The sequence below is a fragment of the Corvus hawaiiensis genome, chromosome 2 (genome assembly GCF_020740725.1).
Source record: "Corvus hawaiiensis isolate bCorHaw1 chromosome 2, bCorHaw1.pri.cur, whole genome shotgun sequence".
Taxonomy (NCBI): Eukaryota; Metazoa; Chordata; class Aves; order Passeriformes; family Corvidae; genus Corvus; species Corvus hawaiiensis.
The window spans coordinates 102,769,723-102,793,402 of record NC_063214.1 but is presented as its reverse complement, the minus strand read 5'-3'; the positions used below and the strand labels follow the sequence as shown (position 1 = coordinate 102,793,402).

At 38.8% G+C, this 23,680-nt stretch overlaps 1 protein-coding gene across 6 annotated transcripts in view; it reads right to left on the bottom strand.

The window, feature by feature from the left end:
• Positions 1-23,680, bottom strand: part of TBL1X (transducin beta like 1 X-linked) — a 193,041-nt gene that overhangs the window by 11,396 nt on the left and 157,965 nt on the right. For all 6 annotated transcript variants that reach the window (XM_048328913.1, XM_048328885.1, XM_048328877.1 and 3 more), the window contains 6 exons: positions 22,724-22,973; positions 16,006-16,138; positions 9,026-9,167; positions 6,095-6,158; positions 5,898-5,995; positions 4,305-4,365 (listed from right to left, as the gene is read on the bottom strand). In XM_048328913.1, the coding sequence (XP_048184870.1) occupies positions 4,305-4,365; positions 5,898-5,995; positions 6,095-6,158; positions 9,026-9,167; positions 16,006-16,138; positions 22,724-22,916 (691 nt within the window). In that variant the 5' untranslated portion in view covers positions 22,917-22,973. The remainder of the gene's footprint in view (positions 1-4,304; positions 4,366-5,897; positions 5,996-6,094; positions 6,159-9,025; positions 9,168-16,005; positions 16,139-22,723; positions 22,974-23,680) is intronic.

The window sequence follows — 23,680 nt, the reverse complement described above, 5'->3', positions numbered from 1 at the left end:
AACTACAGGCTAGTTCTTGGTCTGTCACCTGTTGCCAGTTTTAGGGACTGTCTGAAGGGCACAAATTATTTTTTCTATTCCAATGGATAATCTGGATGCTTTGCATGGCATCTACTTATGAGAATCTTTTGGGTTAAGTTACATAAGCAGGGTGAAACACTACCTCCACCCTCTCTGCTCCCAGCTACACATATCATGGGCTATGTCCAAAATTCATCCCTCTGTAAGCCAGTTCAGTGAAGAAACTGAAAGAAAACTAACCCAGAAAAAATGTGGATAATTTCATCTAGGTTAGACAAGGATATTCCTGTGAATGCCAGACACAACACACGGCAAGGTGGAGGAGCAGGTGGCTGTGTCCCTTGGCACCAGAGCTTTATGCAACCACTGATACAAACCTATCATTCTGTGCAGGCACGTGGATTGATAATATTAAAATGCAGTTTAATTTGCTTGGGGACTGATTTTAGGCAGGTACATTGATCATCCTCATCTGAAATGAGTGGAAGAGTTTCTGTAGAGGGTTTGGCATTAACTAGCACTGAACTAACAAAACTCTGTGTGCAGAGAACACATGAGCATGTAAATAGTGCCTGTGTGCAACACACACACACTTTGCAAAAAGAATGGCAAAAAATCCCCAAACCACTTTTCCAGCACATGACTGCAGAGTACAAGAAGGAGCAGGAGGGAGCTCCTGACAAACAGCTTGCTTGTGTTTCTATGACTGCTGCTTGGGCTTTTTCCCTCAGGATAGAGTTTAGCTGCCCTCCAGAGGATGACATAAGACTCGCTAAAATATAGAAATCTTCATTCTCAGCACACTCTTGTTAAAAGCAAGTGTGCCAGAATGAGACCAGCATATAGGAAACAAAGTTGAGTCGCTTCCTGGCAAAGATACAATGCAAATTTATCATTAAAATGAAACCAAGAAATTCCTTACTCAAACATGTTCAGAAAGATACTTTGGTAATACAGAAGTGAAAAGATACCTGTTCTGACAAGCCTGTTACATTTAGATATGTTTTTCCTATTATAATTTTTATGAACTGCAAAACAAAATAGATCCATATCACCCTCTGAATCATCAGGTAGCTCTCTAAATGAGAATGGAGGGCTAACATTGTTTCACAGACTAGAGTTTTTTTCAGTATTAATGAGAAAGATCAATAATTCTGTATGACAGGTAAGGAATTACTGCCTTGCAGAAATATAAAGGAAATTTGTGTGAGGAAGGCAGACTACTTTTGAATTTTCCAATGAACGTGAATGAGGATCAGGAAACAATAAAAGATCTTTCTTTAACTGCCTGTTTGTCTTTCTTTTTATGATGCAAGCTTTGTATTACTATTTCAAAGCAAACAAAAGTCTATCATCATTAATAGCAATATGCCTTCAGGGCTAGTATCTAGTATGATATGTATGAGTCAAAAACTCATTTTCAGAGAGCTATTGGCACCTAAAGCTATGGATTTACACTGCAGCATAATTTGAATCATAAAGTGCTGATAATTAACACTGATTCATTTACTGGTGGACTCAACCATATGTTTACTGGATAAGTAACTGCATAAAGTGGTCCGAAAAATTCAACCAAACATGGTTCTTGATGTAAATAATAAAATTGCCAAAGTATTTCCAAAACCACAGGACACTAGCCAATTGCATAAAACCAATTAGAATATCATAATATATCATAATAAAAGCAGCAACAAATCCTTAAAAAATGCAGCTAAAATAAAAACCAACAATAAAAGTGTTACAATAATTATCTGTTAATTTAAGCTTTTTCAGAACAAATTTAGGTGTGATTCAGAGCACTTGGATCACAGAATCATAGAATGGTTTAGGTTGGAAGGGACCCTAAGGATCACCTAGTTCCAGCCCCCCTGCCGTGGACAGGGACACCTTTTACTAGACCAGATCACTCAGAGCTGGGCTTCTCTGGGCAGTCTCTTCCAGTGCCTCACCACCCTCACAGTAAAAAATTTATTAATGATATCTAATCTAAACCTTTTGTCTTTCAGTTTTAATCAATTCATCCCTTGTCCTGTCACTACACAACTAGATGGCTAAAATTGGGGTTAGACAAATACCTCTTTTGGTATCAATTAAACAATTTGTTCCTGCATGTGCAGACATCAGTCCGTATCTATCAGTAGATGTCAAAATTGGACTATTTAGCTCCTTTTTAAAGAAATAAGTTTTGTGAATATGTATTTTGATCAAATGCCCTATGATGATTCATAGTTTTGCAAAAAATAATGAAATCCTAGAAGCTACTTATCTGCAAACTTACATATTTTGACCAAAAAACCTTAAAAATTACATGGGAACACCAATGACATGGAGGCCTTCAACACCCAAACAAAGGAGTCTTCCTTATGTATTTTAAGATGACAGTTTAGTCCACATGGTGTAAACTAAACCAGTTGTTGTAAAGAAGTAGAGAGTAAAAAAACCTTATGTTATTCCCAGACCAACTACCTCCAGACTTCAAAGAAGTATGTGTTAAAGGAAGTGTACCCTGACTGGACAAGACTTTTAATTGTTAAAACGCCACCTTTAATCCTTGTGTAGACAAGGTTTTCAGATTCCACACATGGAAATGAATTTGTTCTCAGTTTGTTCTGGTGACCCAAAGGTGAGGTCTTTGTGGCTTTAGACTTGCAAGGACAAAGTGAGTAGAGAGTCTGGCTGATTTTAAGAAGGTTTTGTAGGATATATGCTTTCTCCTGTCAGCAATTTCCTTAATAATAGTATTTCCTTTAACTGCTTTACTTTGCTATGAAAACATATTTGAAATAGTGAAAAAAAATTAAAAAGATGAGCTTCTCCATATCTAAGCTTCAGTTGTGTCTCACAGTCCAAAGACAGTGTGTGCAGTAAGAATTTTTAAAATAATTAAAAAGAATTTTTAAAATAATCTTTTAATGTACATGGACATTTTGCATTGGTAGATATAGCTGAGTTTTCAACTTGCTAAAAGGGGAACGGAGTGACTTGTTGTTGATGCACATCACTGCTAAGACAGCTTACATGTCAGTGAATATGATTCTGAAGGAGCAACCAAGTTCTGAATCCACAACTAGATTACTAGTTAGGGATCCAAGGATTAAGAGTCTCATTAACTGAATCACTCTATGTGTAAAGTTTGCTGTTACGGAACAGTTACGGTAGATAAATAAATGCCACAGTGAGAAAATCTGTCAGCAGACACCAACTCCTCTAAACTGACAGCTGCATTAATAAATGAGGAGATGAGTGATAAAAATGCAGAGTATGGATTTGCTGTGTCCATGGACATACTTTTTGTCTGCTGTTGAATAACCATTTAGATTGCTATTGCATGTTATTAATATCTGTGTAAATGTGAGAATAAGAACAACTAGAAATTGAGTTTAAAAGCATGTGCAAAATAATGTTTTAAAATTAGTATCAAAAGATGTGTTTTTAAACATCATTCAGCACCTTGTGAAAATCTGCTGTATTTAACAATGGATTAGTTACAGTGAACTACGAAGATGAACACCTCTAGCACCAAAATCCAGAATGTTCTCATGGTTTTAAACTCAGTTTGACTATACCCCTTAAAATTCTTCACTATGGCAACTCAGCCACTACGGATCATGAATTCAGGCATCATCTTACAAGTCTGGTCTCAGGTGAATTTCAGATTATGTCAATGACTGTCTGTTACTCAAGATTATTTAGTATCTGTGACATCTCCTGTCTTCTTGAAACAGATCTACAAGTAACCATCCAAGCAGGGTTTTGGTGCAGCAAGGTTTTGAAACTCAAGGCTGGCAAATGATTTCCAATAATCAGAGAAAGCAAATATTGAAGAATTTCAAGTTAAAAGTAAAAGCTAAGAAATTCTGAGGACCTTCATGAGTGCAGTGGTGAATGCAAGGTGCATGAGAGATCTGCCTGCTTCTGCTTCAAATCAGCTTCATTGAAACAGGAGCAGAGAATGGAAAAGATCCCAGACACCTCCACTGAAAGTTCTCTTCATGAATCACCACCTGGTACTATTCAAGCACATAGATAACAACAGGACCGTTCAGTTAGGTACACATGGCTGGTGTACAAATCCTCTCCTAAAAACAGTTTGACTTTCAAAGCTGATTCTCACAGAACTGCGTCTTTCTGATGTGAGAATAAACCCACCAGCCATGATACTCAGGATAGTCAAAGCACAAAAAAACTTGATTGAAACTTTTCTCTGGCAGATATGGATAAAGTACATTGACAGAATTAAAAACTACATTTCATTTTCCTAACAAGAGTTATGCAAAAAGTACCTGAATGGAAAGGAAATTGCTGTTTAGCTTCTCCTGTGTGAGCATCCCAAATTATTGTTGTCTGCATCCAAAGAAAGGGTGGAAAAAAAGATTAGTGACTGTTCACCTCAGAGAAAAAAACCCAAAGAGCACCCTCACTAAGTAGCAATTCCAAATGATGAACTGATAAAATTATTGACTACAGAGAGCCTTGTGTTCTCAAAAGCGGGAAAACCAGGAATCACTTCCAGATATTACGGAATAATAATCTAGGTGTAGATAAAGAAGTATCATGCCCACAGAAGAAGCAATATAACTATGAAGGATGGGCATATCCTCTCTGAATAGCACTAGAAGACAACACCACACATTTTTAATACGCATATTGAAAAAGCTGTTTCAGTTCCCATCTTTAAAGAACACTTTTTCCCCCTTCAAAAGATGCAAGTTGAATTCTACTTCAAAATGATCCTGAACCCCATTTCTAACAATTAAACCAACAAGTGAAATGTTTTTCTATCAGCAGACTACACAATACTTCTTGCCACTGAGGTGGTACGGACTCAAGTGTAATTGGCTTACTACAGGTTTAATCCATACTCACAGCACATGTGAGCACGTCCCCTGTAGAGCTCAATACCACCTTCTGAGTGAATTGTCAATTTATTGGCAATATATACTTCCAGAAAATAAATTAAGGATGCATCATCTTGCTGATAATGGATCACCTAAAGAAACGCTGCTTTTATTGAGAATGTAAGTTTCCCAGCGTAATGGAACTACCATTGGGAGAGCAGTGTAGCTGAATTTAAGCCAGTATTAAAGCGAATAAGTTTCCATTTTCACAAGGATATGAAAATATAGGGATTCCCTGAGCCTACAAACGTACAAACCTCAGCTAGACTCCCCCTGCCAGCCGCTGGAGAGAAGCCCTGTCAGTGCATCTCACTGGAACACAGGCCATGCAGCCTATCCTTTGGAAGTGCCATTTTTCTCTCTGAATTTTTATAAAGGAGGCCAAGGATGACATATGCATCTAATTTTCAGACACTGAAAGTTAGGCAAGATGAATGCTGTGTACTTTCCAGTTTCAGTTTTAATGGCTTTGTGCTCATCATCATCAGTCATCTGTTCATTTTAATCTCTAATGTGCACTCAGCTGTAACTATTTTGCAAAACTAACTGTTTTGCTTGATTTTCAGTCCAGAACTATAATTTTTTTGCATATTTCAAGAGGAAGCCATATATATTTTATTCAAATAAAAGTTTCAACACTTAGATGAGCTAAAAGGTGCGGTATCTTTAAGATCACTTTCTTCCTGTAAATAGTTAGCTGATCAAACTACAAATGTAAGTACTGGAAGCAGTTCCTTCCTTAACAGAGACACACCTAAGATGCAATTTTACACAATTTTTTAAAAAGTTAAGTATTTTCCATGAGAACAGTATACATTTATACAGCCTCAAAAATGTAATCAACATGCACTAAAATATATTAAAGAAATGTAAACTCTACAAAATGCCTGAAGAAGAAAATAATCTTAAGGAATTTAGCAGCACAAGCTCACTCATCAGCACACTTTTATGTTAGAATAATGTATTTTTAAAACTCACTTTATCAACACCAGCACTTAAAATATAATTCCCCTTTTTGTTCCATTTCAGGGCAAATATTGGACCTTTATGTTGACCTAAGGTGCTTGCAAGGTTACCTGGAATAAAGAACAGGTTATTATTACAATTTCTTTACAAAATAGTCAAATTCAGTTCACTGCTGTTTGGTGCTTAATAACAATAAATGTTTGACTTACCATCTTCTGTCCATATTCTTGCAAAACCATCATATGAGCCTGTAGCCAATAGTGTTCCATCACTCTGTTGGAACATATATAAATGGCAAAGGTTGATATGAGATAAAATATGTTTCAACCAATCTTTTTCTTTCTAAGATTTGCTAATTGTGATTTATGGGAATTCTGAGTCCACTCACTGAGACAGATTATGCTATGATTTAAACTAAAGGTTTAAATCTAACTAACTAAAGGTTATTACTAATAACTAAAGGTTATTACTGCAGACAGCCCAGAGAAAATAAAACCCTCTAACATACAGTGAAATATTGGGCTATACCATCAGATATGAGCCATTTAATCAAAGAGATTAGAAAAAGAAAACAAGCTATAACAAGTTCTATGGGCTTCTTCCAGATAACAAACAGATACTACTTTTTAGACATAGAGGACCTATAAAACATCAACAGATGACCTAAACCCAGACTAAATCCCAGTTCAGTGAAATTCAGGCACCTCTACTTGAAAGAAGGCTCTAAGCCACCTACACTCAGGGTTAACACCTTGAATGTTATCTGCCACCAAGGAATTGCTTTCTACTTGTCTGAACACAGACTCCCACATGTGCTCACAGGCACAGTACCATGATGGACAGCCTGAGAAAATTTGGATTCATGGGACCCACTTAGCAGGAAAAAAAGCCCACTAATCTAATCAGCAAATTACATGTATTCTGGAAGGAACCTTTCACAGAAGGATATGTCCTGTGCAGCCAGTGATGCTGGTGTGATTGGGCCAGAATGAGAATAATTAAAACAGAACTTGACTGTGCAGTCTGGTGTGATGGACACTGTTGAAGCAGGGTATTTAGTCTTTCAACATTTCAGAACCTGAAGTAAGAGTGAGATTCATCCCATTTATCTCCAGACATGCAGAAGTTGGGACTTAGTTTAAGAGTGCTATCTGGTCTCCCTACATAACTAACAGCATCATACAACTACAACTCTGAAGTGTAATTCATTATCTCATTTGCTTTAGATTATGCCCAACCCAACACAAAGGGATGTGTCTCTGTTTCTGATGACTTAAGGTGAGTCTCGAGGACTAGCTTAGGATGGTTAAAGCTACAGGAGATAAATCCTACCCCTAGTATCAAAGGGCATGATCTGAATATGACCTCTAGAAATAACCTTTCTTATTGTAAGTCACATAAACCAGAGAAGAAGTAATTTAATACCACCAGTGTGAAAATTTCACAGGGAAATAAAATTAATATTGTGGTTCTAAATAAACAATAAAGGCAGACGGCATTTCTAGCTTGATGAATAGAAAACTAGGAAAAGGCATGAAATAATCCTTTAAAACATATGCCTACTCCAACCCTCCAAAAACATTGACTTGGAGCAGTTATAGATTTAACTCAAATATATAATAATGGAGGGGGGGGAATATCGTAACCTAAGTCAAGCTCACTGTGATATACACTTATCTGGACCAGTCATGAGAAGAAAGGTGATAAAGGGCAAAAAGAGAGAAAGAAAAGCTCAGGAACTTAGATGTACAGTTTATCCAAATTTGTTGGTGGCAATTCACATTCTTTGGGAAACTCTAAGTAAGCTGGAAGCCCTTGAAGTATTTGAATTAGGGACATTTCCTTACCTTAAGTACTAGCACAATGCAAGTGAAGTACCAATGAAGTCTGGAAGGTAAGGAACTATTACAAGAAATACTAGAGGATGCCCTATATTTTGGATAACTTGTCTCCTAACTGTTCTGCTCTCATTTAATGTCTTCCTCTTTCAGTTACTTTTCTTGCTCCTTGATTCATTTTTTTCCCAACTGTTTTTCTTCACTCTGATAACCACAGGAAACAAGTAATGAACATAATCTTGAGTTTTATTTGCTTCCTTAACCTACCTCTACTTTCTGTATTATTCACCAATTTCTTCCATTGTGCAACTATAAAATACAGAGGGGAAAGCTGACTTGTGCAGTGGCCTTATCTTTTACTTTGTGAAGCAGCTAGCTCACCTGAAGGACATAACTGCAGTAAAGATTAATCCAATCCTGGTCTCTGGCCAGCAACTGAGACTGTACAGAACTGCTGAAAATCCCTTCTGGTACTTAATTAATCTGTTTTCCTATGAAAACAAGACTAATGTGATCACTCTGTCTGTACTAATATCAGCAAAACAGACAGAATGAAAATTATCTCAAAGTAATTAAGGTTCCTGCAGGGTCTTGTAAGTTCTTCTGGCAAAAATGCGACATGAAGCAGCCTTAGAGCTGCCCAAAGACACTGCCCAGACACTGGGAATTCTCAACAATACCTGTCCTCTCTGGTCACTTCAGTCTTCTCTGTGAAGGAGCATATTATCTAAGCTAGGAGGTTTTGCAGGATGTAAGTAAAAAAGGGATCAGGCAAGACAGTTTCATCCAGAAGGTGGATAGGTAACAACAGAATAACTACATATGCTCCGACCAAGATAAAGAAAATAATGTGAACACGTTTTGCTGTGCACAGCATAATTCAAATGAGAGAGGATCTTGAGAGTTCAACCTCAGAAAAAGCTTCACTGGTGCTTTTATCTCCTTATGTGCCAAAATAAAGTAACTATGAGATGCAAATACATTATTAATGAGGCTTCATTATTACATAGACTGCTTGTTTAATCTTTGTTCTTAAAGCTGGCAAAGTTTATTTTTAGCCATGCTCCTAAAACAGAGATATAAATATATCATTGTTAAGCTTGAAGATGGCACCAGTCCTGGAAAATTACAGCATGTAGGGGAAAGTTCAGCCTATTATGAGTATTTGAAACAAGAGGTCAGTAGGTTAGGACAGAGCTTCTGGTCACCTCAGATATGAAAGATATGGAGCAGCAGCTGTAATTGCCTTGGAATTAAATATAAACAGTTAAAAACCATACACAGTCTTAGAAGTTAGCTTACATTCCAGTCCAATGAAGTCACATCCTTATTGCTGGGGACATCATGCCCTCCTTCTCTTATACAGTGCCTCAAAACTAGTTGAGTGGAACCGCTGTTGCTGTTTTCATTGAGATTCCATATCCTGGCCGTTGAGTCTCCAGATCTATAAAAGCAATTATGCAAGTAAGTTGAAATCTCCTCATGATGACCCAGCAAACAGTGTAAAAGCCTGTATTTCTGTTTTCATTGAGACAACATTACAGCCTTGCAGGAGACCGGAGGAACAAGAGCCGCTGGCCTGTAGTGTAAAGGGAGCATCTGACTGCATGGGGCCGCTGGGAACGTTCTGGCTCTGTGTAAAACGCAGGTGTGTGACTTCGGTGCTGAAATTAGCAAAAGCTCACCTGGGGGAGGGCCCTATTCTACTGAAATGTTCCAAATTTCTCAAGTAAAAGTTGCTTTGAACCTCCTGAGAATTTTGTTGTTTCTCCTGTGCACTGCCCAGAGTACATCCAACCACATTTCCCTAAATCCACTGAACAGACCAGGGCATTAAAAACCTTTAAAAAGTAATTTTTTCTTTCCAACTCTTTCTGTGCTCTCTGTATTTTTTAAAAAATGCTAACACATATGTAAATTATACCTGTCACAATAAATTGGTTTCTTCAGAGTAGTTTTACTTAAAATACATACACTCGCCGTCTACATTTTGCACTACATACCTAAAACTGGCATTACCATAACTGAGATAGTCTGGGGCAACTTACAGTAACTGTCTGTAGCTTGCCTGCTTACATCATGCCGTCTGAAAAAGTGGCAAAATAAGTACTGACATAATGGAGCAAGACAGAGGCAGCATCAGGATTTTGATGTATTTTATAGACTTATTATTTTCTAGAGAGCTGTTTCTAATGCAGGCTGAAACCTTGATTTGCTTAGAAAAAGTTTTGAGGAGGAAGAGTTTATCATTACCTACCTGTAAATAATGTATTTATTTTGACTTTGCATAAATCTTTATTCTACTGAAAAACATCTCTGAGGTTCAGAAATCAATTTGCGATGGAGTGGAAGATATTACACTTTAAAAGTTTACTGGAATTTTTTTCTCACTTCCTCTCCTCCATTTTTTAAAACAACAACACCAACCAAAACAAAGAACCCTGGATTGCTTGTTTTGTCCAGAAAGCAATTTTCATTTACATGCAGTAAGTAGAAACTTGGGTCAGAGTTAGCATCTCTCTTACACTTGCAAGAATTCATACAGTCCAGATGAAATTTCATTGTTGAAATACCTGATGTGTTAGCTTTTCCTTTTTTTTTAAGTAATAACCAAAACTTTCTTTCCTATACACTATCAAGGAGAAAAAGTCTTTCTTCAAAGCCTAAAATCCTGAGATCTATTTTCGCTTTGATAAGCCATGTTTTACTGAAAAAGAAATCCATCACAAGAGAGTATTAACTTTTCTTCTGGCACTAGTGAAACAATTTAATTATTTATACTAAGAATACCAGGCAAATTTTCAACACTTGACATGTCTTCAAGTGCAAATATTGACCAAGCAATTATCGAACTCCATTGATCTCTGTGTATTATTTTACCAATAATTTAGCCTAATTTTACACAAATAATTCAACTGTAAAAGCAAATATCTCTCTGCCTGTATAAGTAGCTCTGAGCTCTTCTGGGTCATGGCATGCCTGAGGAATGTGCCCCATCTCCTGTGAACCTTTTGTGCCAAGCTGAGATGTGATGGCTGGCCAAGGTTTTGAACCCAGGTACTCCTGTACAGCCATTCTTTAACTTTTGAGACATATCTTTCACATTAGTAATTAAGAAATAATTCAGATCAGGGTAATTTTTGCCACTACACAGCTGTGACTGTAATATACATCCTTACTTCTTCAGAGGTCTGGAAAACTGACAATTTTGCATATGTTGGCTAGAAAATTAATGAAGTTAATGATGAGGCTCAGAAGTTAAGGAACATTTTTAACTGTGATAATTAACAATAATGGAAACAAGTCTTTAAAGAACTGCTTCATTGGGTCAGATGCTAAGTAGGAAATTCCTTCAGAGCTGTCTTCTCTGCTATGTAAGACTCCAGGACAGTCCTGCCCTCATTGCAATAATCCAGTTTGTTATTGGACCCCGTGAATAATGTACTCAGTCACTTGGCTATCAAATACAATCTCCTACTTGCTAGTTCTAAAAGGGTTATGTTTTGTTTTTCAACAGTTTTATTTAGTCAGTTTTCTGGCAAGGCCTAGGCAATCTTATTTTCCAGTATTTTAATTTTGTTTTTCCCTTTTCTTCTTCCTAAGGCTACATAAGCTATTATGTGTCCCTGCAGAGAGGCTTTATAAGCCTACCAGTGTGCAGCAAGGGTATTTGTGTGTCTTCCCTTTTGCTGCTGGGGAAAAAAAAAAAGAGTATTCTCTGCTCTGGAAAGTATTCTGATTTCTGTTGAATGATTCAGTGAACCCTGCCTTATTAGAGGACCACAGTTCAAGCACAATTCAGAAAGATATTTAATCTCCTTAGCCCACAGAAGCATTTCTATCTACATGATAAAGCAGCTCATTCCAACATGCAAGTCATGAATACTTGAGTAATAGGAATACTCCTCTGCACTGTGGTAGAGTACTGCCAAATTTTAGGAAGGCTAGTTCTGAAAGGATTTTATTTCATGCTCTCCTGCCCCAGGATAATCAAGGTGGACAAATATTTGTGGAATTTAATTTGTGACATATAAAATCACCATTCTGTAACTGGCAGCACAGAGGCTGAAAGTGCTGCAGTTGGGTAAAGAATTTTGCAAGATGGTTGTTGAACCTTGATATTTCTAATCTTCACCTGCAAGTCTTAAAATCGCTGCTCTTTGGAGATGCAGTATCACTAACGTGTATTTACTACTTCTGGCTCCAACAGGTCAGAGTCTCTATTATTTTATTTTAAGAGATATTATTAAAAGCATTAAGGGAAGGAAATTCCTCATATTTTTTATGACAACTAACCTTTCCTTAATAAAGCAGGTCTCTCAAACTAAGTGCTTACTCTTCCTAGGCAGTCAGTAGAGGGAAGTGCCTCATAGGTGTCCTGATTAACATCTCTGCCCCACTGATTCTACAACATTGCTCCCTGTTACAGGTTACTCAAGTTGACCTCCCCTAATAGCTAATCACTTTGCAATAATGGATTTGATGCACTGAGGAAACCAGTCCCAGTAGTCCCCTGCTAACGAATAAACACCTAGAGTTAGCAGAATTAATATCTGGCACTGACATAGAGGGGTGGTGTCTGAAATCAACACCCTCAACCTGGCAATTCAAAAGGATTATTCTGAAAGGTAATTTACAGTGGATCCTAAACCACAGATATGAGGAGTACAGTAACCTGAAGTACTGTATATATGCAGAAACAATAACAGCAGATGGCCTAGAAACATCTTTTCTTGCTTCTGAGAGACACATCCAGAACTGAAAGATCTTGGACAGCAGCTTTTATGGATAATTACTTTGCTGACTAGGGAGAGCAAAAGGCGCATGGAGTGGTTTGGAAGAGACAAGTCACAGCCTCTCTGTGTGAGAGAGGCTGGCATAAATTAGCTGATAAGCAAAGAAACCCACTGCTGATTTTGGGACTGAGGCCAGGTCCTTCTGCTTCACAGCTATGTGAATTACTTGAAGGGCATGGCTGGATGTCATAGAAAAGAACACAGTGTTGGAAGCAGCAGTGGAACATGATGACAGAAACATCCTAAATTCAACTGGAAAAGGTTTTGGAGTTCAAGGCTCTAGCAGCCTTGACATTCACAGTCCATCCACTTCCACACTGGGAAAGTCAAGCACGTTCAGAACACTGTGTCATCGGACCACAATGACCTGTGCAAGCAAACTGACAGGTTATTCCCTGGCCAGAGTTTGGCTTGTTTTAATTAGCACTCTTGCTCGGGGCTCTGATGTTCTCTCTGAATAACTCCTGGGCATGGCTTGGTGGTTACAATGTCCAGAGATGATTCCCAATGTGCAGTCTGTTTGGCAGCCAGGGCAGTGTGCTAGCACAGACACCAGCCATTCTGCGCCAGCTGGCCTCAGTGCCTAGGAATATTCCCAGGCATGGTTAGTTTACTAATGTGGATGCAGCTGTAATGGGCTTCTGCACTACCCAGGGAACATAACCATCTGCAACAATTTAAGTGTGTCATGAAATTAAAACTTAGATATTGAAAGATAACTAGTGGTACAAACCAGTCTTTGGGCTTATGGCTGGGAATGGCCAAATCTTCAGATTTAACAGAGCACCTCTTTTTTCGGTATTTTTTCACCTGTCCAAAACACTCTATGCAATTATTTGCTTTGGAATGTTGAGTTCCTTCATGAAGTGTATCTTACAATAACCATCTTACATGGCTGTATGCATGCACTTCACTGTACTATTATAATGCTTCTGTTCATAACATCTAAGCATTCTTCTCACAGGCATCTGGTGATAGTCAGGCCTTTGATAGCCTTTACTGGTATTTCTAGTCTCTCCCATCCTCAGCTTTAAGGGTTATGTGTGTGGTGGAGGAAGAAGAGCAGATGCAGAATATATTTTTCTAGCTATTTGATCAGAGAAATTCCTGTCTCTCTGTTATATTTTGAAATAGGTCTTTGCAAAGCCCAGAGAGTATGTATTACCATGCTAGTCTTCACACACTAGAAAAGCAGCAACTGAGTAGATGTGACATTAAATATCAAAAACCCTTTCTCTCAGTGGGATAGTCACTAAATCTGGAAACCAATGCTCTAGTTTTGGATAATTAATTCTACATTTCTTTTAAACAGCTTGCTTCAGATTAGGTTCTGAACCTGCATTATTGTTTTAGTTCTTTGACGATTATATCAGGTTGCTGTCTAAACTGCTGCTGCTGGTTGTTAGAAAAATTTATTGCCTGTATAACAAAGCTTGAAGAAAATACTTTGTCATGAATTGAGATTTGATTAGTCACTTTATAAACAAAACAAATATGTTCTTATTTCCTCTATTTAATATCTAGGTTTTGAAACGTATTTTTTAAGATGGGTACAATCAAGCAGATGGTAAACCCAAAGGAAAGTACTAACTGGGCAGCACAATATGGCTGTTATAGAATGTAACAATTTGACATTCATGCATCAGACTAACTGCAGTCTTGTTTTTTCAATCATTACTTTGTAAAGGGCGAACAGAACTGCAGCATACTGTAGATCTCGGGGAATTTCTCTCTCTTGTTTAACTGGCGCTGAAACATGGAGTTTACCTGTAGATAAAAGCTTGCACTGTTATTATACCAGACATCTCAAAGGCTTCTTTGTACAGTGGCATAATTATTCAGTCAGCTCTCTTCCTTCAGTTTCACTTTCTTCTGTGCATTCTCTGCCATTTCAGGCACTAAGCTTTGCCATGCACTGGCTGCTGTGTTATTCGAATTCCAACTGCATCCCTACCTTGTTTCTTACAAGCAGGCTAAAATCTGACCAAGATGCACATAGATCTAAATTATTTGCATTGTCATTGCACTGCTATTAGTGTGACTAAAGCACATGACTGTACTTTGTAACTACATGTGTACTTATGTGCTTCCATGGTCACTAGCAAAGCTCATTAAGAAAGACCTATCACACTGAAGGGTAAAGCTTAATTGAATGGCTAGTGAGAGGGTATTCCTCTGGCTCGGATATCTGACTAATGGGTCTGATTATCATCCTCCAGGTTTACCTGAAGCCGTGTAAGACACCACTGTCCAGGGATCCATCTACCAGTGCTTAGCACCCCAAGGCAAAGTTAAATGCACACTGCAGCACATATTCTGGTTTATTAAATGCTCCACCACTTAAACTATGCACACTAGTACTGTGCACCATGGATTCTAGGGAAGCAGTCCACTATGGTAAGCACTGACTTGCTTAAAATTGATAAATGGAGATACTTAGTACTACAGATGCTAAAAGTACTATTGGACCTGGACATTCCAGAAACAAAGCATATTCAGCAGGATTCTGGTTTCTAAAAGCCCATTTTGTTGTCTGAAATTATTTTTTTAAAATTTCTATCTTCACTCTCTTGTAGATCTCTGCTGTTCATCCAACATGGAATTTATTTTATTTTTCTTTCCTATTTATACTGTAATTCCTTGTTTTCATGTACTAAGTGAACAAAGGTTAGAAGACTATTCTGATAATCGTGCAAAAAAGCTAGAAATAAAATAAGGACTCTCCTCTTCCTTGTGAGGAAAATATTCTAATACTGCTAAGTAACTCTGAGTGATTTACCTCCTCTAACTTAGATCAGTTTACTCTATGTTGCCAGTTAAGACTTCTTAAATTTAGTCTTCATGTTAAAGTTTAAGCATGAACACAGATTCCACCAGTGCTTGCATACAGCTCTCAGAGTACATTTATAATTGTGCTTTTGTTTGGATCAAAAGTGCTTTTGTAAGTCAGTCTCCTGATCATCCCACTTAGGATGCTGTGGTGGTCATTGCAGAGCAATCCTGCAGAGGATAAACTGGACTCCAGTGCCACTAAAGCACAACATTCCCTTAAACCACTGTGTACTGTTCAGCTCACTGAACAAACTTTCGTCCAGTCTGAAGCCCCCTCATCTCCATACTTTTGAAAAAACCTGGCAGATACCAATGACTTTCTGAGACCCCAGTGTGAACCAATAACTAAGAGCAGTAGATTACATGAACTTCAAATATTCTGAGAATAATCCAAATTATTTTAAAAATATTTCTAAAAATTTTTGTGTATTCAGGACCACAGAATTTACATCTTCAGTGTACAAATCCTTCATATTCGGCATCACCTTATATTACTTGGCTGTTATACAGGTACGGTACTGCTGAAAAAAACCCACTGCTGCGTGCTGATAAAACAGCCCAGAGAATACTCATTCACGTCCCAAATGCACCTGCAAGTTCTTGCATCTCTAAATCTTCTCTAATTGCAGCAGCTGGTTTCAGTCACTGTCTTACCCAGATGCTAGCAGGTCACTGACAGGGTTCCAGGCACAGATGAACACCTCTGATTCATGGCCCCGAAGGACTGTTGCTTTGTTAGGAGGAATTTCAACATCCCCGTCAATTTCCATTGGCTTTGAATGATTATCTGTAAGGAGATATATCAGAATAAATAGTTTACAAGATGCAGTTAGGTGTGCTTTAAAAACCTGCTAGCTATCCAAAGCCTAAAGCTTACAGCAGCATATACACCATAATTATTAATATATTCTGTGTTGTGTCACTGACAATATTACTCTATTTGTTTTTCTCTGGTGATTCAAATTTATGTCATTTCCTCAAAATGTAGAGCTTTCCAAAATATTTTGTATAAATCTACAAAGCTTTTCTTCCCCCAAATACTCAGCATTCATTTCAGTGTAGTTTTTCTTTTGAAGCTGGTTTAATTAAAAATTACTTACAGATTTATTAAAATAATTTTAAAAAATAACATAAAGTACTTATATTTTCTTACACAGTCTCCTGTAAGTAATATCTATGCTACTCACAGACAAAAAAAATATACTGAGTAGGGGCTTCATTCCTGGAGCACATCAGAGAAATGGTGAGTGATCATCTTCTCAAGGATATCATAAATACACACAAAGGTACTAAATGAGTCATAGATATACTTAATCTCCATGCTGTAACTCTGTAGTTCTTTAGACTGCAATCTAAATAACTTTGTTTGTATAAAGTTCTTTTACTGCCTTGAGCAAAAAAAAGCGAATTTAAAATGATGGATTTCTCTTAGTAACAACAATTCATTCCAACTTGCATCATGATCCATGTTTTTACTCCAGACTTCCCCTGCTTCTGTATAAATCTTCCTCATTAAGCTCTAGCTACACTTCCTGGCAGCAACACAAGATTATTATCCTCTGCAAACAAGACACCAACCAAGGACAGGTGACACACTGAAACAGCAGACAGCAGATGCTACACACACAAGTGTGGCCCATTTTGCAGAAAGCACATCCAAGAGCAAGTAGCTGGCAGCCTCCTGTTACCTAACCAATGCCTTGGCCAGCTGATCTGCTCTGACTGATCAAAATGCAAGTTCTCTTTCTGGGTTAAGTCTTTCAGTTAGTCATTCTTTAATCACATATGGAGATCCATAGGTTCACAAGTAGAATAATTATGCTCCCTTATTGCTGCATGTTTATGGCATTTAAAATCAGCCATCTGTCCTGATACTCCAGCTTTGCTAAGCTATTGCCCATCAACTGGTGAAACAGACTGTGACATTGCACAACTGCCATCGGGAGGAAGATCTACAGATTTCTACCCTAACCTGGGCTTTCACATACCTGGTTTGGCTCTGCCTAACTTCTGCTGAGTCACACAAGTAGCACTTCTCACTGCGTACTTGGTTAGCACCCTAAAACTATGTCTGTGCCACATCTATGCCACAGACGGAATGGAATCTACATGAGTTACTTAGAATCAAGTATTAAAATCAGAAAACAACTAACAGTAGTTTCACAGCTTATTTCTAATTAAAAAGATCTGTATTTTTGACTACACTTATTACCTATGGACTTGTTGCATAAACATTAGAAATGCCTATTTGTAAAATCTGTACCTATGCTGGGTCCCTGTGTTAAGCATTGTCCTTGATAATTCCCTATGTGTATCACTGCTAAAATTAATACTGTTGAGATGTACCAGTACTCAAGATTTAGCCTGACACCAGCAGCTGGGATCTTTGATATTCCGAGCAGTCAGGCATTGCAGAGTGAAGCACTATTAAAACTCACCAGAAAATAAAAGCCTAGAACTCACAATCCTCTATTTCTCAGGACAGCACAGATTCACTATGCTTAAGCATATTTTAATGAGAAAAACAGCAGCATGACAATGGCTATGCATTCATCTGTGTCCTGTTCACAGTGTGAGCGAGAAGCTGGGGGTAAATCAAGAAGATATTTCAAGCACCTTAATTTGAAAAATTTAAATGAGATGCTACTCTTACGACATCAGATCCTGCTGTTACCTGCCTGCCTCTAAAGGCAGGGCTGCTTTTCGCTCTCGATTAAAACCAAACGACAGCTGGGAAGCAGCATTACTCCAAGGCCCAGAGTCAAGAAGTGCTATCAGAGCAAAGCCATCTGATACTCAGGAATATTTTTTGTTTGTACATGTCCACATGGAGAAACCTAGACACACACTTTGAATGTTATTAATTGCTCTGAAAAACCCCCCACGAATAGTCATGCTGTGAAAAAGGAACCTTGATTAGCTGATACCTGCATTAGTACATGCAAGACCAACTGGCCTCTGGGAGAAATGAAATACCTGCAGAATTATTTTGTATTGTATCTTCCAGTAATGATTTTTACAGTACAGCTTTGTTGGTTCAGGAGAAAAGAGAGGGAAGGATGAGAAGTCTTTCATAAATAATTTGCAAATGTTCACATTTTATGTGTTTTCTTCCTATTTGCATCAGTAGTCAGGAACATTCATATTTAGAGTGTTACTGTTCAGCACAAAACTTAAAACGCCCCACTGAACAAACAGGACAGTTCATGCCTCTGTGATACTGCCTCAGGCTCTTACCAGATTCAGATAGACACTAGCAATATATGACTGATATGATTATGGTAACAACAAAAAACTGCAGAAACCCCTGAGCACAAACCGGCACCCTCATAAGAGCGACAAGTTCCTTATGCAGCACGAGCTCTTGGGAGCCCTGGTCTCACCTGAGAATTTGGCTTTCCTATGGATGCAGCTACAATGTGTGCATGGGGAATGAGAATAAATAGGTAAGTGAGATGCAGTAACCATCAAGAACAGGCTTCTTTTGTTTTAAAGTACCTTCCAAGCAGAACGTTTTCTTCAGTTAAGATCTTTTTGCACAGAATTGCCCTGGGGGGTTCTCTGAAAGAGAAGGCATTTCTACCAAGTGCAGCTGAGCCTCAGGTGAAAAACTTAAGTCTTTGGGTCACACAGGGAAGGACTCTGTCCAAATGTTAACACAAAACACTTTCTAAAGGCCAGGGGATCCTTGGTTATAGTCTACATTATATTATAATTCTTTTCCTCAAATGTATTAAAAATCCCAAATGACTGGAAATTAGAAGTCATATTATCCCAAAGTATTACAATTGAGGGTTTTCTTTTAATGTAAAAATAAAAATTCTAACACATTGGTGAGTAATATTAACTATTTCCTCCAAAGGAAAAAACCATAGTTTTAAGATCTTATGAGTGCTAACCCTGTCTTTACTCAGGAAATACCTTTTGGTTTTGTTTTTTACTTACATCTTTGAGAGGCCTTTCACTGAAGTTGTTCTTTATAGCTGTAGTTTTAATAAAGGAACAGGGCTTGGTCCTCTTTCCAGAGCTTTATTTTTCTTAAACTCAAGCCAATCCTTGCAAATATAATGAAACAAATGACACTAAAAATATCTGAGTTGGAAAACAATCCAAAGTTTGGCTCCATTTCTACATGCTGACTTTTATTTTTTCCTGTAACACTTAAAGTGACTTAAAACTGAGAACATTACTTGGGATGCAACAAGACAAGGCAGTGACTTTTTTAATTTAGTATTTGTATCTGCACCTCAAACTGCTGTTATTGTTTTCTGTCTCCTCTCTTTCTTAAATCTATCATATTATATTGGTAATGCCACATACAAAAATATATCATATTATACTAAGTATTTTAAAACCTTTTTGGAAAGACTTAAGAGTGTCAGGGAGAACTCCATACCAGAATAAATGCAAACTAGTTGATTTCTTAGAGACATCTCTTTTTCCTGCTCCACTCATCCTGCCTTTTTATGACAGGCTGATATTTGGGTGACTTCCAGGTTATGACTAAGGACTAGCACATTATTTAAATCTGTCCCAATATATGCCAGGTCTATGGAATATAACAGTGGTAAAAATTAGGGTTTGGGAAGTTTCTTGCAGCTTTCATATCAGCAGTCTTTTCTACTCAGTAGGTCTCCCATGATTTTTTTTTCTCCCAGGAAAAGTCCTTCTCAACATTCCAAGAAAAGGTCTGTAACTCTTTGTGAAAATCCTGCTGTTAAAAATAGCTATGAGAATTATTATTTTTTTAATTAGAAAATGTCAGATTTGAGACATCAAGGCTTACAGTGTGGCTATAAACATGAACTGATCTTTAAGGCCTTCCTTTTGTTAATACAATAGTACATATATTCTTTTGGATCAGAAGGGAATAAGTGTGAGAGGTTCTCTTTTAGTGATGAACTGATGATCAGTTTTCCACCTTAAGAATTTGGTTTTTTCTGGCCCTGAGACAGCGAAACATTCCCCTAAAATTTTCACGTCAGCTGAAGACCTGTCAACAAACAAAATTCCAGCATTTGATACATTTACCAGTACTTTAATTTGTTTGTACCCCTTCACATATGAAATTAGTTCAGTTTCAAAGCAGAGGGTTAGTTGAAAGTCAAACATAAGCAACCCATAGTCTAAGAACAGATCAATATTTTTAAAATGTTCAGATCTTTTTTGCGTTTGCTTTCTCAAATAAAAAATGTTATTTAAATAATTGCATTTTTACTGGAGGAACTAACTCGTCTAACTGGAATTCTCTGAAGGAAAGCCTGGTTTTGAAAGCATTTTTCTCACTGACCCATAGAGGAATCTATTCAGATCAAAGAGAAGGTGGAGACTGATAAAGGCATCTACACTGCAGAACTAATAAAATCTGTTACCTAACTATAGTCCTCACCTTTTCCAAGCCAAAGAGCTCTTAAGACTGCCTACAAAATGTGCCATGCATGTTCCTCTAGAATTTTCTTGGAAGACAACTGGGCAGTAAGGGCTGGTTTCAGAAGTCAGCCAGTAGGCAATGGACCTTGCACACAGAAACCAGAACTGGTAATCCCCTCTGTCCCACAGTGTTAGCACAGTCATCAGAATCTAGTTACCCAAGGAGGTAGGTCCCACTCCATGCTGGATATGTTTGGCTTTGGAAGACTAATACATGAGCGCAGTCTCCCTTAAGTCACCATGAACAAAGGTGAATTCAGTGCTCTTGAGAACCAACTATTCCCAAAGACTAAGGAAATCTCAGGAAGGTAGGACCCTCAATTGGATACTTGCAGTGGACTGTATGACTAAGTATGTGCTATTAAGTAAAAGGCCAAGGAACAATTTTCCTCTGTGCCTTCAAGACAGGTTGGCTGCATCTAAGCTGTTTGCTGGGAATGGTCCTTGGCACATGTGCTCAGCAATGCTGTTCGGGAATGGACAGTTGGTAGAGTCCAAACTGGGCTAATGACCATGACAATAAGACTATGGATACGCTGGTGCTTGGCCACACCATACATGAACAGAAGCTGTTCCAAGGACCACTGGGCCAAGGACCATGCCAAGGCTATGGATGATCACAAGACAGCTACTAGGCTATGCACTGATCACACAAGGCTATGCACTGGTCACACAACAATTACACAGACAGGGCTTGTAGATCTGTTGGAGGTTAGGATTGCTTCTTCTGTTTTCTTTCTCTCAGGGAGTTTTCTCCCATATGTTGCTAAGTGACAATAACAACCAGTATTTAAGAGAGACAAAAGTAGTTGCCGTGGTTCAGGGGAAGGGTGTGGCTGGCTGCTTTCTTAGCTGAGGGGTTTCTCTTGGAGGGGCAGAGATACCTCAAGGTTTGGGCTGGGGGAAGGGGTGGGCACAGCTCCTAGGTCTCTCTTGCTTGTTAGCATTGGAGGGAAAACAGGCTGCGGCCACTGCGGGGAGAATTCACCACCACTGCAAGGCTCTGTGCTGCTGTCTTCTCCTACCCTTGCTGCTTCCGAGGTTCCTGTTACAGCTCATTTCGCTCTCCAGAGGGCCACTGGGACTGACTGCTCCTGTGGGCTTGTAAAGCAAGCCCCTTCTCCATCCCTTCTGCCGGCTGAGCCGCCATCACCACGTGGAGAGGTGGTCGCGCTCTCGCCACAGCGCCCCCTGCAGCCGCGGGGGAGCCATTGCACCTGCCCGGCCAGGAGCCACCAGCGCCCCTGCCGGCTGTGAGCGGAAGTGCACTGACGGGGAAAGGGCCCAACAGTCGAGAGAAGGCTGGCACTGGGTTCTGGTTCTGTTTGTTCTTGCTGCTGCTATTATTGTTGTTTGTTTGCCTTGTTATCCATATGCATACTAGTAAAGCACTGTTACTCCTTTTCCCATATCTTTGCCTGAAAGCCCCTTAATTTCAAAGTTATAATAATTCAGAGGGAAGGGGGTCATATTCTCTGTTTCAAAGGAGGTTCCTGCCTCCCTTGGCAGACACCTGTCTTTCAAACCAAGACAAGGTCCCAGACTCTCAACCCATCTCCTAGCCTGGCCAAAATGACAAGCTTTGGCTACAGCCCAGTTTTTATCCAATATCTAAAAGCATCTAGAAGGCTGATAATAAAAGTCTGGTAAGCCTGCTCCAAGGAGAGAGCATATAGCTCCACTTTTTGAACCTGTCTTCAACTTGAAATTCTGAAGATATCTGAAGTTTTCAGATTCTCAGAGACAGGTAAAACACAGCACTGTGATGTGAAATATCAGTTTTACTCAGCAGCCCTTCTAGAAATGCCGCACCCTCCTGGAATGCCCTTAGCTCTACTACCTAGCAGAAAACACACTTTGCACCCACCTTGCAACTAAGTACAAGAATACTACTGAAACACAAACTGCCCAGCAGTGGCAGGGCAGCTGCATGTTGGCTTACTTATTGCATGTGCCCCATTCTCCTCTCCATTCACAGTGGCTTCTCCGTTCTTTGGTGTGTTCTGCTGGGAAACAGCAGTTGTCGTAGCTCCCGCTGTGGCTGCCGTGGCTGCTGCCGCTGCTGCAGCGCTGGCTTGTTGCTGCGCTAGCTTCTCTCTGAACGCTTGCTGTCGGGTCTGAACGACATCAGGCATCACCGCGTCTATCAGAGACAGGGACTCTATTGGCCTGCCATCAAATACTGTACCATCCTGCAGGGAAAACAAGCAGAAGGGAAACCCCAAGTTTAGGATTTTGCCTCTCAGGTTGGCAAAGAGTCACAAAACGAGGCTGTGTGAAGATACTACACTTTGACTTAATGAATAGTGCCACAGGACTATGGACTGCCTCTCTCTCAGATCTGTGACAGTGGTACTCATGGTCCACTCAGGAATCTGATCACTGGAAAAGTAATTTATTGGAATTTTACAGAAAGTTTAACCATATAAAATGCTTTATAGATGCAAAAGAAGTTAAGCTGTGTCAGAAAGTTTCACTTTGTTTTCTGTTTGAAAAAAGAGAGTCATGGCTAAAACCATGACAAACGCAAACAGACTTTGGTTAAACTGTTTGTTTTCCTACATTTGCAGGAACATAGGAATGGAACAGAAGCGGATGATGCATAATGAACCTCAGCCAAAACATGATGCATGCACAAATTCAGTGGTTTCTTACACAGTGTTTTTCAGCCCAGCACCACCAGTTGTAGCTGATCATACAAGACAGCCTTACCATTATTTTTCTTTTATTCCACTACTTTTATTCATAAGAGTTATGACTTTCATTTTGGTTTCTGCAAATTAGGCTTCAGCTTCCATGACCAATTGAGTAAACTTTTAAGCGCTGTTTAAGACTTAATACAGACTATACTGACTTAGCTTTTCTTCGCTTTCACTTTCTTATTATCTTAAATATAGGG